Raw genomic sequence first — 12,814 nt, forward strand, 5'->3', positions numbered from 1 at the left:
CACCCTGCCATCACTCAGTTGCTCACGTTATCTCAGGAGCCTGTCTTGCTTCACCCTCCCACCTTACCAGCCACCCTCCTCTCTTTTGCTTCCTGGCATCCCTCCATCCCACCCATCCTCACCCCCCACCCCCCAAGAGCATTCCAGCGTGACAAACCACACGGGATTTCACAAGTCCTTTAAAGTCTGCTGCCTCTGGGAACCGCTCGTCTTCATGCAACATTTTAGTATTCGAGGGAATACGTGACTGGGGAGGTAACCAAAGCTGTTACATTTCTACTGTCTCCTTCAGATTGTTATTGTTGGGGATACGTTCCAGCCGCATAGAAAGCCGCCATCGGAGGATCTTTGATGATTGTTCTTCTCATCTATTAAATTTGTCTTTATTTCCATCTTGTGTATCAAATATTTTCCGTCCAAATAAATATTTTTTCTTTACTGAAGCTCTTTTTTTTTATTTTAACACATAAAAGCATCACAACAACAATATACAAATTCTTAGTAATCTTTAAAACCAAAAACACATTTACACATGCAACAATAGGGTTTCAGACAATGAGTAACTTATTGAATAACTTTGTTTTTTGGAATGTTTTAATGCCGCTTTGCAGTAGACTGGACTGCTGTTTTACTCCACTGAAGAAAAGTCCAGACTATACTTTAGCTTCAGAGCAAAATCTGTCTACCATTTCGCATTTAATTCCAGATTTTCCACCGTAGTTTACAGTACTTCTCTGGGATTTCTTCCAGCTTTCATATTAACCTTCAGTGACCCCAAACAAAACGGTACCAAAAAGATATAACAACTGGTGTAGTTTTGTGAGAAATAAAAGGTTGAATTATCTAGGGGAATATGACCTTCTGTCAGCATTTAAGTATCAGGTGCTGATACTAACAATTAGAAGTGCAGCTCACTAATGCAGGACAATGTGCCCTGTTCTGGAGTGTGTCCACACAAGTCAGTCCCCATGCCTGCTGCCACCTTCACACTGGTATAAGTGGTTTTAACATTACACACACACAAAAACTGCTGGGTTATTTCTTAACTCAATTGTTGAAACAAAAGTTGAATGGTTTTAGAAAATCAGAAATCATGACCCAAGTTTCATAGGCTGGCAAAGAGATTAGATATGAGCATATAAGGAGTGTATCCAAAAAAAAAATTAAATAATTGTCTAAAAACCTTCAGGTGTATCATTTCTAGAACATTATAATTTGCCAAAGAAAGTGCCAGTGATCAGACCTTTTGGCACTGATTGTATAGTAACGCAGTGCTGTTGCTCCCCCGAATGCTGCCGGTGCCCTGCTGGTCAGAAGGCTACTACGCTTTTGATTTGCTTACAAGTAAGACAAATTTGGTTGTTTGGAAAGATTTCAGCTAATGAAAAATTAAACTGAACTGGAAATTAAAAGGTCATCACCCATCAGTATTGTTGTAGTGACATGGATCCTAACAATGTCTTTCTTTTCATTTTATTTTGTGTAAATACATGTAAATAGTGAGGCAATATTATTATTACTGTCAATATTATTATTGTTGTCAAGGTTTACATACCATGACAACCTGATAGCTGTGATTATACTGTTGCTGTCAATGCTTTGTGTTAATGATTAACACTGGAGATGAAACTTGATAACTAAATGCAATGCTAGCCCTTTAGCTGCTAAGACTGCACTTTGGCCAATCAATTGGTCAAAAAGTAAAATTAAATAGGTAAACTGCTTTTATTATTTATCTTGATTTAACATATTTATTTCATATATGATACTCTACCGTTCAGTTTAATTTTTGAGTTTTAAGCAATTATGTACTGAGGAAAAAAGTGTCCCATATAGATTTGGTTTTTTACTTGGCACACATTTAGCCTGTTCGTTGCCAAGTAGTTAGCTCAAGCTAATGGGTATGTTCAACACACCCACTTTGACCAAAGACCTCGTCATAAAATCGAATGGAGAGGTCCTTTTTATACTGTTTATATAAAGTTATCCAACAGTAGTTGCACCCCTGGTGGATTAAGCAAGTCTTAAAATAACACAAAAAGTTTTTTTTTCTTTTGCTTTTCTGAATATATTTCTTCTGGCTGGAAGCCAAACTAACATTTTGAAATGGCCCAGCCAATCCCCTGATTCGAATCTCATCAAAAACCTGTGGAGGGAGCTAAAGATTAGGGTTATCGTAAGGAGACCTTTTCAAACACTTGGCGCTCGTCATCAATGATATCACTGGAAATGTGCAAAAAGCTGGTCAGCACTTACAAGAGTGAGCTGATTGCTGTAATGCTGATATTTTTCCCCAATAGTTATTGGTATGAAAACATTTTGACATTCCTTTAAATGTAAATAACATTTGCCAAATATTTTTTTTCCACAAGATTGATACTCCTCATCTGATCATTTTTAATGAAGGATGTACTGTATATCCAGGTTATAATTTATCATTTCAACCCCCTCTTTGTTATCGTTGAAACATTTGTCCTTTTAACCAATCTTTTCAGTTAAAAACCTACTCCAGTGTAAAGACACTGGAGACACCCGATTTTGTTAAATCAACCAAAGTTTAGATCACTCCGTATTTAACCCAAGACTGTGTTAGCAAAATAACCTGAATTTAGTGTTGTTTTTTAACCCAGCAGTTTTTAGAGTGTAAACAGAGTTAAAAGACAATCCTAGAATATGACTCAGTTTGGGGAATAAATGTTACTGAAATGTGAATATGAGGAATGATCAATAGGCTCAGTTATTGCTCCAGAGTGACAGGTGTTTGTTTGATAATTGATTCTTGTGGCCTCTTCGTTTTGTCAGATTCAGTGTGTTTGTATGATTGTCTGTTTGAGTTCTTTACACAGGGCTGGCTGTAAAACCTACAGCCACGACACTGAAAACACATTCATAGACACCAAAAATATACATAATGATACTGTCAAAAGGTACAATAATTACACAGGAAAAAAGGAAATTACAGAGTTAAAACAACACCATTATGTTTTTGTTTATCTTTGTGTCTGTCCACTTTTTCTCCTTGCGTCCTCTTCAAAAATGTTTGGGCCGCGCTACGTGCTGTGTGTCCATGAAATTCTCCTGGCAGACAGTCAAGAGTCCTGCCTGTCTTCCTGCTGCTGGATGGAGGTCCACTTCTCATTTTTCTAAAAGAACCACCGAAAAGCTTCCCCGTTGTTTACCGGCGTCCTCTGTGAGAGACAAAATGTGAAGAAGGAGGTTTTAATTTGTGGGCTCTGAGGTCAAGTGAAGGTCAAAAGCAGGAAGCCTTCAGAAATTTCAAACGCAATTGAAAGCAGAGGTTTTTTTTTGTTTTTTTTATTAATTCAACAATTAGAAACAGTCTGAGTAAAGTAAAAACCCTGAAGGCACTTGAAGCCCGACCACCAAGTGTTCCATCAGAGAGCCAGCCAAGGTGATTACATGCACGTCCCACCCACACCCAAATAATCATTACGTTGGATGAAACATTCGATACAAATTCCCATGGAGCAACAATGAGGCATTTAATTACTGTGAGCTGGAGCCGCAGTGAGGGGGAACAGAGCATCATTTCAATTTGAGCCCGCACCAGCAGTTGCCCCACCTCCTTCTCTCTAAAAACCTCCATGCCGCGTGTCCTGAAACTCATTTAGAAGTCAGAGACGTGAAATACCAGAGTCTCCTACCAATCCCCGTGACCAATTAGCATATTTTTTTGTATGTGTGAGAGTGTGTGAGGGAAGAGGGTTAACAGAGGGGAAATGGTGCATAATCACAACTAAAATCATTTTAGCTTTAGGAAGGGGCAATTTGACATTTTAATACCAAGTGTCATTGGTGGCTCCTTAAAGGCTGATGACGGCTGTAGCATTATCCTTGAGTTCACAGGCTGTTGACCAAGCATACTTGCTAACCTTGTTTGTTTTCTGCTTGGTATTTAGGGTTTGATGAGACTGCTCTTTAGTGTAATCAATGCAGTTTGAGCTGTACTGTATGTGTGACTGCAAATTAAAAGGTATTCAAAGTTCTTAAATTACTATTACACAAAAAAAATTAAAAGTTGTGATGTTGGAAAATTTGGTTTACGTGAATCTTATATGTTTTATTTCTGATTATCAAAGGTCAGCTTCTAAAATACACCTCTGAGATAATGTTTGTTAAAATGGATCAAAGAAAGTGTTTTATTTGTGACCTAAACTTGTAAGTTTGCATAGAGCAAACTTGCAAGTTTTAGATTCATTTTAGATTAATTTTGAGCAGTGCCAGTCATTGTACAAAACAACTAAGTTAGACACAACTTTATTAATTAATATTCAGTCATTTTTCCCACTAAATAAATGTACCCAAATTACAATCTGCATTTTTCTTAAATCTTATGGAGTGAGAAGCTACTGCAACAGAAGGTTACTTATTTCTGTGATTGGCACTGCAACCATGCAACTAAATCCTAAAATTAATTAACCTGAGCAACAGCAAAAATAATGTCTGCACACATCTTCTCTGATCATGATACCTCCGACAAATCATCCTGGGTAACACATCCCACTACTTGTGAAAGAGTTAAGACTGGATCACTGCGGCTGTGTCAGTTTCTTTAAAAAGCAGTTCTTCCAAGACACAACTTACAACTGTCTGTTCAAATGGACAACAAAAGCTCCTCACATATTTCGAGTGCATACATTCTGTAAAAACCATTTACCATATATTCACAACATATTAACCAATTATTATTATCCTTCCAAGTGAGTAACAGAGGAGCCCAGAGCAGCAGGGGCCCATCGTCACCAATTTAAATCCATGAGGGAAATGAAACACCATCTTATTTGAAGCAGTCAAGATGTTCTCACACATCTAATGTCGACCTTTTTTACTCTTCTTTTTTTTTTAACCTAATAGCAATGAGCTGATTATTGCTGCATGTCACTGTGACTCTATTCATTTACATCTGTCACTTTCTATGCAGTTTAATAAATTACTATGTGAATTTTGCTTGTTTTTTACAGAGGCAGAATAACAGAAAGGATGTCTCAGTGACATGAATAAAAGGAACTGTCTAGACATTTTTTGAAATCTTCTAAAGTATGACGAAAGAAAAAATATTTTATGGATAGATTTTCTTCCATAGAGAGATGTGGCTGCATTGTTACTCTAGTTTAATATATGCTGTAGTGGCTTTAACATTTTAGTAAGGAGGCAACAAGATCTTGTGACACAAGATGTCGAGATATTGAAACAATATTTCTCGGCAAAAAAAGTTCCGTCTCTAGAACCGCTCTGAATTTGCTGGCAATGAGTGATTTTATGTATTTAAGGGAGTTCAAGCTATTATTAAGATGCTACTGTATTGTATGTCTGTTATTTTAAAACAAGTTATTTGAGCTGGACTGTGTACTGACTCTTGTACTGAAGAAGGAAAGGAAGTAGTTGAGTTCTTGCTCTGTAGTGTTGAAGGACCAATCTAAGACTGCTCTTTTGACAACACCAGCTAGCTAACAACAGTCAGTTACACTGAAGAAACTTTTATCACTTTTTAAGCTTTTGAGGGGCAGCATTTTCAGTAGTCTGTTGAAAAAATGTGGTTTCCCAAAGAAACATTGCTATGCCTTCATTATTTATCTTTTTCATCTTTATTTCACCGCATGTTGCATAACGTTATAATGTAGGATTACTGTTATATTTCAGATCAGCCTTCAACACCACCAACCCAAACATCCTCCACCCGAAGCTAATCCAGTTCACAGTGACTGTCAGTAGATCATCAGCTTCCTAACTGACCAGCAGCAACAGGTAAAAAGCATCTTATCTCAAACAAGAGCCAATAACACTGGCACACCCCAGCAGTTTTCTCTAGCTTTTCCTGTTCTCTATTTACATAAATTACTCAGGATGTAACTCTTAAAATTTGCAGATGACACCACTGTTACTGGTCCTCTCCAGGACAGTGATGGTTCACTGGTGCTGTCAGAATCACCCAGAGCTAAACCCACTAAAGATCATAGAGATGACAGTGGACTTCCTCCCATCACCATTCTCAACACTACTACTATTGATCATTTCCACTTCATAGCAACCACCCTTTCTTGGGACTTGAGCCCTCAAACTTAGACACTCTATTCTATGTGTATAGACAACTCAAGATGTACAACCTTCCCCAAGAGCCAATGGTCATCATCTACACTACCATTGTTCAGTCTGTCCTGTGTTTATCCTTCACTGTGTGGCTCATCCACAAAACAGGACAAGTCCAAACTACAACAAACATTAGGTCTGTGGAGAGGATCTTAAGGGCTCACATTCCCTCCATCCAGGGCTAAAGGTGTAGGGACAGGAAAAGGGGAGCTAACATCTTTGCAGACCCCACACATCCTGGACACAAAGTAATATTTCACTTCAGGTTTGTGTTACAGTGCACTATTTGTTAAAACACCAGCCACCACAGAGACGGTTTCTGTAAACAGTAAAAACATTACAAATATTAAAACTTAAATATCTTAGAATATGAAAGATATTTAGTGCGAAACAGAGCTTTGCACTTTCTCTAAAAATAAACACTGACATATTGAGAAAGTTCTGAACAATTTGTTCCAGACAATCATAACAGTGAACATACAATGAGTGGTAAGCCGTTAACAACGCTGAAGTCAACTTCACTTTAGAGTTAAATTTTGGATTGATAACAATGTCTTTACATTTTATGTAGAATGGTAGACAATACAAATAATTTGGAAGTATTTTAAAAGTACTGTGTCTGGCTAACTGTTAGCTGTACGGTGGCCCTGAGGTGCAAATCACTTCAGCAAATTGAAAGCACAATTACAAATTACGAAAGCACTACAACATTAACAAAAGCACTACAACATTAACAAAACGGAAAGGGTATGTCCCAGTTGGAGACCTGAGAGATCGCTGATTGGACGACAGTGCTTTTGAACCGGAAGTTATCGCATGAGCGGGTCGGCCCGTTGTTGCGATACGTTATAGCATCCGCCATATTGAAAGTGGTTTATCTACCAGCAAGCTAATACAAGTAAATGGACTGAACTTCACAAAGTGCCATTCTGCAAAGTATTTCAAGTTAATGAATGCCACTGACACAATCTCTCACATATTATTATATATAGGAATGAAAACAAAAAACAAAAACAAAGGACGTTTCAAACTTTTTGATGTGATTTAATTGTTTTGGGGCACAATAGTTACATTTGATACAGCTGATTCTGATAAATCGTTTTTATTGATGAACACACACATACCTTTACAGTGATGTATTCATGAACATATTAACACAGTTCCATAATTCAATGTGCATTTGCTATTTCAAGATATGAATTAAAAAACCTTATGTAAAGGCAGTGGGTCCACTTTGTACAGTAAAACCGTTGAAACTTGTCCACGCAGCACGTTTTCTCCACTGCCACTGTCAAGATGGCGGTGATGTAATAGGACTCTTTGAATACATATTCATGCCTATTGTCCAATCAGCGATTTCTTAGGTCTCCAACTGGGACATACCCTTTCCGTTTCGTTAATGTTGTAGTGCTTTTGCAATTTGTAATTGTGCTTTCAATTTGCTGAAGTTGTTTGCACCTCTGGGCCACCGTATATAGCTTCTAGCAATGCTGAAGTTACCAGTTTAGATTCCTATTGGATATACACTAAAGGGCTATTTCTCAGTTTTTTTATAGTGCCTCAAGAGTACATTTATCATCTTTAGTTATAAGACGAAAGAAAAAATCTAAACTATATAATTATATATATATATATATAATCATGGGTTCAGTAAAATAGAACTTGTAGACCTAATTAGTAAAATTAATGAGAAAAGGGTTTGTTTGTTTTTTTTTCAAAAAATATTGTTAAAATCTTGTTTTATCCTCATGGACCCTATATTGTGTATTATATTATATCATGAGCTGGATGTATTGTTATACCCGTAGGACTAACTGTTATTTTCTTGTAATTAACTTATGCAAACTTGAGTTTACGTAATTTGTTTTCTGTTTAATAACTGCAAAATGATCACATCTGAATCAAAAACTAACTTACATTTTTAGCCTATTTCATATACTATAAAGAACAGAACATAACACAGTATTTTGTATGATAAAAAATAACTAAGACAAGTTTAGCCTGTTGAATATCTTAACAACTTTCCATGACCTTTTTAGACTTTAATAAATCAGTACGGCTCTACCAGAACACCAGACAGTCAATATGCAAGCTGAATAGTCTGTCTCCCTGCCTGCCTGGACATATAGAATATTTTATCTTGCACTGGTAAAACAATGAGAAATGTGTAAATAGGAAATTATTAGGTTAATATAAAAACTTCTCAGCTGACACATTTCTCAAAATTAAAACTAGATAGACTCTGTAATTTGTAAAATTTTTAGTCCATCTGTATTGTAATTTTTCCTATCAAGGTTACTCTGAAGAGAGCAAACCTGACTAATGTGGAGGATGCACATCTGCACCTTCCATGGTGGATCTGCAGGGGCACTTTAAAGGCTTAAACCCATTTCTGTCAGCATTGTAATGCCTGGGGAGCTGAAGCAAAGCAGAGAGTGAGGCGAGCCGAGAATGTTTATCTTGATCCATATTCTCACATTGATCAATCCCTGGTGGAAGTGCGGCTCACCAGAGACAATAATGACCCTGATCCGGGCACTCGGCATGTCTCTGTTTTGTTAAGTTCCCCGCGTTATCGATCCAGTGGGGCTCTTGAGTGCTGCTTGGATTCACTCCCAGGCCATCTCTCCTCAGCACACGGCAGTGACCAGGCACAAAGAAGGCTCAATTAGCACCGGCTCTGCGTTGTCTGCTCCCCCACCTTCAAAATCACTCCATCAGCTGGTAGAAAGGGAGGAAGGAAGAGGGGAGGGTGGTGGAAAGACGGGATAGGAAAGCTAGAGAAAAAGAGAGAAATTGAACGCTTGAGGAGAAGGGAAGCGCTGACCGTGTTACCTGGGACACGGGAGCAATGCCAAGGTTTTACCTCAAATCAAGACTCTGAAGCAGTGGCTGCGCCTTATGTTAATGACGCTGCCTCTGCAGGAAAGCATACAAAACAACCCGGCTGCAACGACACACAAAGGAACACGAGACAATTTCCTGCACAGGCTGTAAATGCACACAAGAAAAAGTGGCAAACTGACTCCAGGAGACGGAAGAATTTCACTAGACCTCGAATTAACCCCACCACATCGCCACAGTAGGCAGGGTATCCTAAAGTGTCTGCCGGTGGCTCTGGGTGATAACAGCACAGTAAAACTGACATGTGGTGGAATAATTCTCCGCTGATTCTGGTGAGGCAGTGTGAGGTCTCTGGGCTGCCAAGACGCCCTGTGATCCTAACCAAACCTGGCAGGTGCCGTTAATGTTGCAGACATGTTGTCAGCTGATTTGGGCAAGGTGGTGGAGAGACATTATTGGCTCGTACGGGAGAATGAATCATAAGCAAAGTCAAAAAACACTAAAATGGTGCTCATATCTGCTGGGGACTTAAGCCTTCAAACGCAATCTTAAGGATCCAACCTGTGAGTCAGGTCCAAACTGTTTTCTATCCACACAAACAATAAAAATGCATGAAATGTCCTCAACCTCCCAGCCCACCGAAGCCCCGCTCCTCTTATCCCCTGCAGCCTTGGCGTCACTCTGCGCCGGGGCCAGAGATAAACCACTCAAGACGATGAGGATGATAATGGCAGACGCCGCAGCGCCTCAAAATTCAATCAGCGCCTGGACGTCAATGCGGATGAGTGTAAAAGTGAAATATGTTCGCCAGCGTGTGTTAAAAGATGCCACACAGGGCTCAGAGAAACAACAGCGAGAGATGTGGAGGGCCATGAGGGAAAAAGAAAAGAAAAGGAGAGAGAGAAAGAGAGGGGGAGCGAGAGAAAAATGAATATAATGTGTTTCAACTGCTCTGCTTCCCAGCACAATCCCACTGGCATTTTGAGCAGCGCTACTTTAACCACAGACTGTGAATAAATTACCCTTTTGAACTCAGGGTGATTGCAAATGTGCCCCGGTTTCTCTTGAGACATGTCTGGCACTAACCCTCAGCCAGCCTTGTCACAAAGGCCCCTTCACTGCCTCCCCTCCCGCCTTCCCTCCCTCCCTTCTACAGTACAGGGCATACACACAGGCAGGCATAACATCATGAAACTTTTAATTTCCTGTAATTGCTGATGAATTTTCTATTTCTTTCCCAGCTATAAAAGGTGCATTTCCATAGCGAGAAGCTTTTCCAGGATTCGGGGTAAAATTCTGGGACCATTTTGCCCTTTTGTTTTGAGAGCAGGGACCAGAGCCAAATCAGACTGCCAGGGCCAGGTAGAGAGGTAGCACATTTTTCTTAAAAGAAATTTTCACTGCACCTCGTAGTTGTACCTAACACCCTGAAATTGCCCTGTGTGTCTTTAAGAAGCTCCTGCTCTTCCCAACAATCCTCTCTCAGAACAATGCTTCTCCATGTTGTAGATTGATGTTTACAACCGTTCACAGGAATGTTGTAGTTTGAATAATAAACTCAACACTTCCTCCTGAGGTTTGCTAATTTCTGCAGCCACTAGTCTGGTGGAGCTATGTGGGGGAGGGGTGATCTGTGAGGTGCTTGGCTCAGGACTGAATCTCCACAGAGGAGCATTGTGGAAATAGGCTGCGCTTTTCTTTTCTTTGTCCCTAAAAAAAAAATCAAATCCAAACATCATTTTCTTGATACTTGATGTTGCACATTAGCCACCAAAAAACTTTTTTATTTGTATTAATTAGAATGGTAGACTCAAGGGTTTGTCAATCAAATCACTGGTTAAAGCAATGATTTGTGTCTGATGGGAAATTACATTATAACATTCTATAAAGCTCAAAAAAGTCAATTTTGCATAATTTATTTTCTCTCCCCAACACCCAGTGGGTACACATTTCAACAACATTTGGAGAGACAGCATTTAGCTTTTTAGCCATAACTATTATGAAAAAAAATAAAATAAATAATAATAATAAAAATAATAAATGAATTGGTCTGATTTTAATTGAAAGTAGAAGTCATTTATGTGGTTGGCCGACAGTTGGATCATAAAGTGGAAATGCCCATAACTGATGAACAGGGTACAATAAAAGGTTACAAGAAGTTCCAATATAATTCTCTTATCCCCATTTAGCTTTTTGTTTCAAGGTGCTATGCTATATAAAGGAGTTATAAAGTTATAGTTTCAAACGGTTATCATTTCTCTCATTACCTTTCCTATGGTTTAAAGACATTTTAGGAATTTTATGCTTATATTCAAAGCCAGGATAAATGCAGACCCCTGGAACTGAGCCCCTTACCTCCCCTAAATGTACTCCCAGGCATTGTAATGGACTAAATATAATTGTGCAGGGCCTTGGCAACATGATTTAGGTCATTTACATGCTTCAAGATTACAAAGGGAGGAAAAAGATGGAAACATACAGAAAAAGGAGTACATACAAAGAGACAATGGGAACAATCAATAAAGAATCAACATTCTCAAAATTATACCAACAAACAAACTGTTGTTGTTGCCAGCTGACTGCTTACGTCCAGTCAGAGGGCAGAAAAAAAAGACACTTACAAATATTTGTAATACTGAGTGCAGAAAGTACAGGAGCTAGATTAAGCTAGAAGTGGCTCATGTGTGAAGCGGTTGCCTGCAGGCTGGTTACTGGAACAGGTAGTCTAACGAAATTACCATCCAACAGCAGTTTGTTACTCTGGTGTGACTCTAGAAACATTTAGAAAGGCAAGAATCTAGAGAATTCTGCGCAATAAATTCATTGGTATAGTTGTAGTAATCAATATATCATTTAAGCAGCAGCAGAAGTAAGTTTAATTTTTTTTTGTTTGAAATTGAAGCAGTTTTTGTGAAAAATGTTTGCATAAATATGAAGACAGTACAATATTTTTACTCTCAAGATTTCTTGCAAATGCTTACACTGTAATAATTTGTCAACAATCTAAATAAAAGTGGAAGATAATATAGAGATTTGGGAGCTGGAGAAGGGAGGAAAGGAATTTCAGTGAGTAACATTAAGCAGGTTGAATAGGAGCCAGCGGGAGTGAGCCAATGTGTTCCCAAATGCTCATTATAACTCATGGCCCATACATTACTGTGACAATGTCCATTATTTATTAGACTCCACACTGGGAAAGAGCCCAGTTTTTATGACCACAGTCGCCTGACAGGCTGCAACCAAAATAAAAATAATCACCACTGTCACACACACGCAGATTGTTCGACACTTCTTAGTCATTGGCACTGAAAGTTCAGTCTGCAATCATTCCAGAGTGGTCAAATGACACCATGCTTTTATTGATTTCAACTTGTTTTTACAGCAGAAAACTGGGAAGAGACAAGAATTAATTTGTTTCATCAGTCAGTCGGGGAGGACTATGATAGCAAGCCAATCATTCACGACCGACCTCCATCCAGCGCTGATCGAGCGGTAGTGGTGGTGCTGGGAGGGGTTCTGGGGTGCAGTCACCCTTAACTGATGTGTTTTACATATCCTGTCACTTTATTCTGCAAAAATATTGGGGCGTTGCCGAGCTCAAATGTAGAAGGTATCGCAATCCATCACCTGGAGAGCTCACCGGTGCTGGTGGGAGGGGTTGAAATCTCATCTGGAGCCTTGTCACTGGTATCCCAGCCACCCGAGGGCCATTTATGAGAGGCTCTTCTCCAAGGCCACCTTCGCGGTGGGACTCATCTAGGCGTTCACGTGACGGTGGCCAAAATGCAGCATCACATCAAAGCACTGACAGACTCTGCTTTGGTAGTAAATTCAGGCCTTTGACAAACAGTTTAAAGGAAGC

At 39.1% G+C, this 12,814-nt stretch overlaps 1 protein-coding gene across 1 annotated transcript in view; it reads right to left on the reverse strand.

Moving 5' to 3' along the window:
* Positions 1–445: 445 nt before the first annotated feature.
* The window catches only part of cxxc4 (CXXC finger protein 4), a 38,288-nt gene continuing 25,919 nt past the window's right edge, over positions 446–12,814 (reverse strand). Inside the window, exon 3 of the mRNA XM_023333261.1 lies at positions 446–3,188. Within this exon, the coding sequence (XP_023189029.1) occupies positions 3,144–3,188 (45 nt within the window). The 3' untranslated portion in view covers positions 446–3,143. The remainder of the gene's footprint in view (positions 3,189–12,814) is intronic.

This window comes from Xiphophorus maculatus, chromosome 5 (genome assembly GCF_002775205.1).
Source record: "Xiphophorus maculatus strain JP 163 A chromosome 5, X_maculatus-5.0-male, whole genome shotgun sequence".
In the NCBI taxonomy this organism is placed as follows: domain Eukaryota; kingdom Metazoa; phylum Chordata; class Actinopteri; order Cyprinodontiformes; family Poeciliidae; genus Xiphophorus; species Xiphophorus maculatus.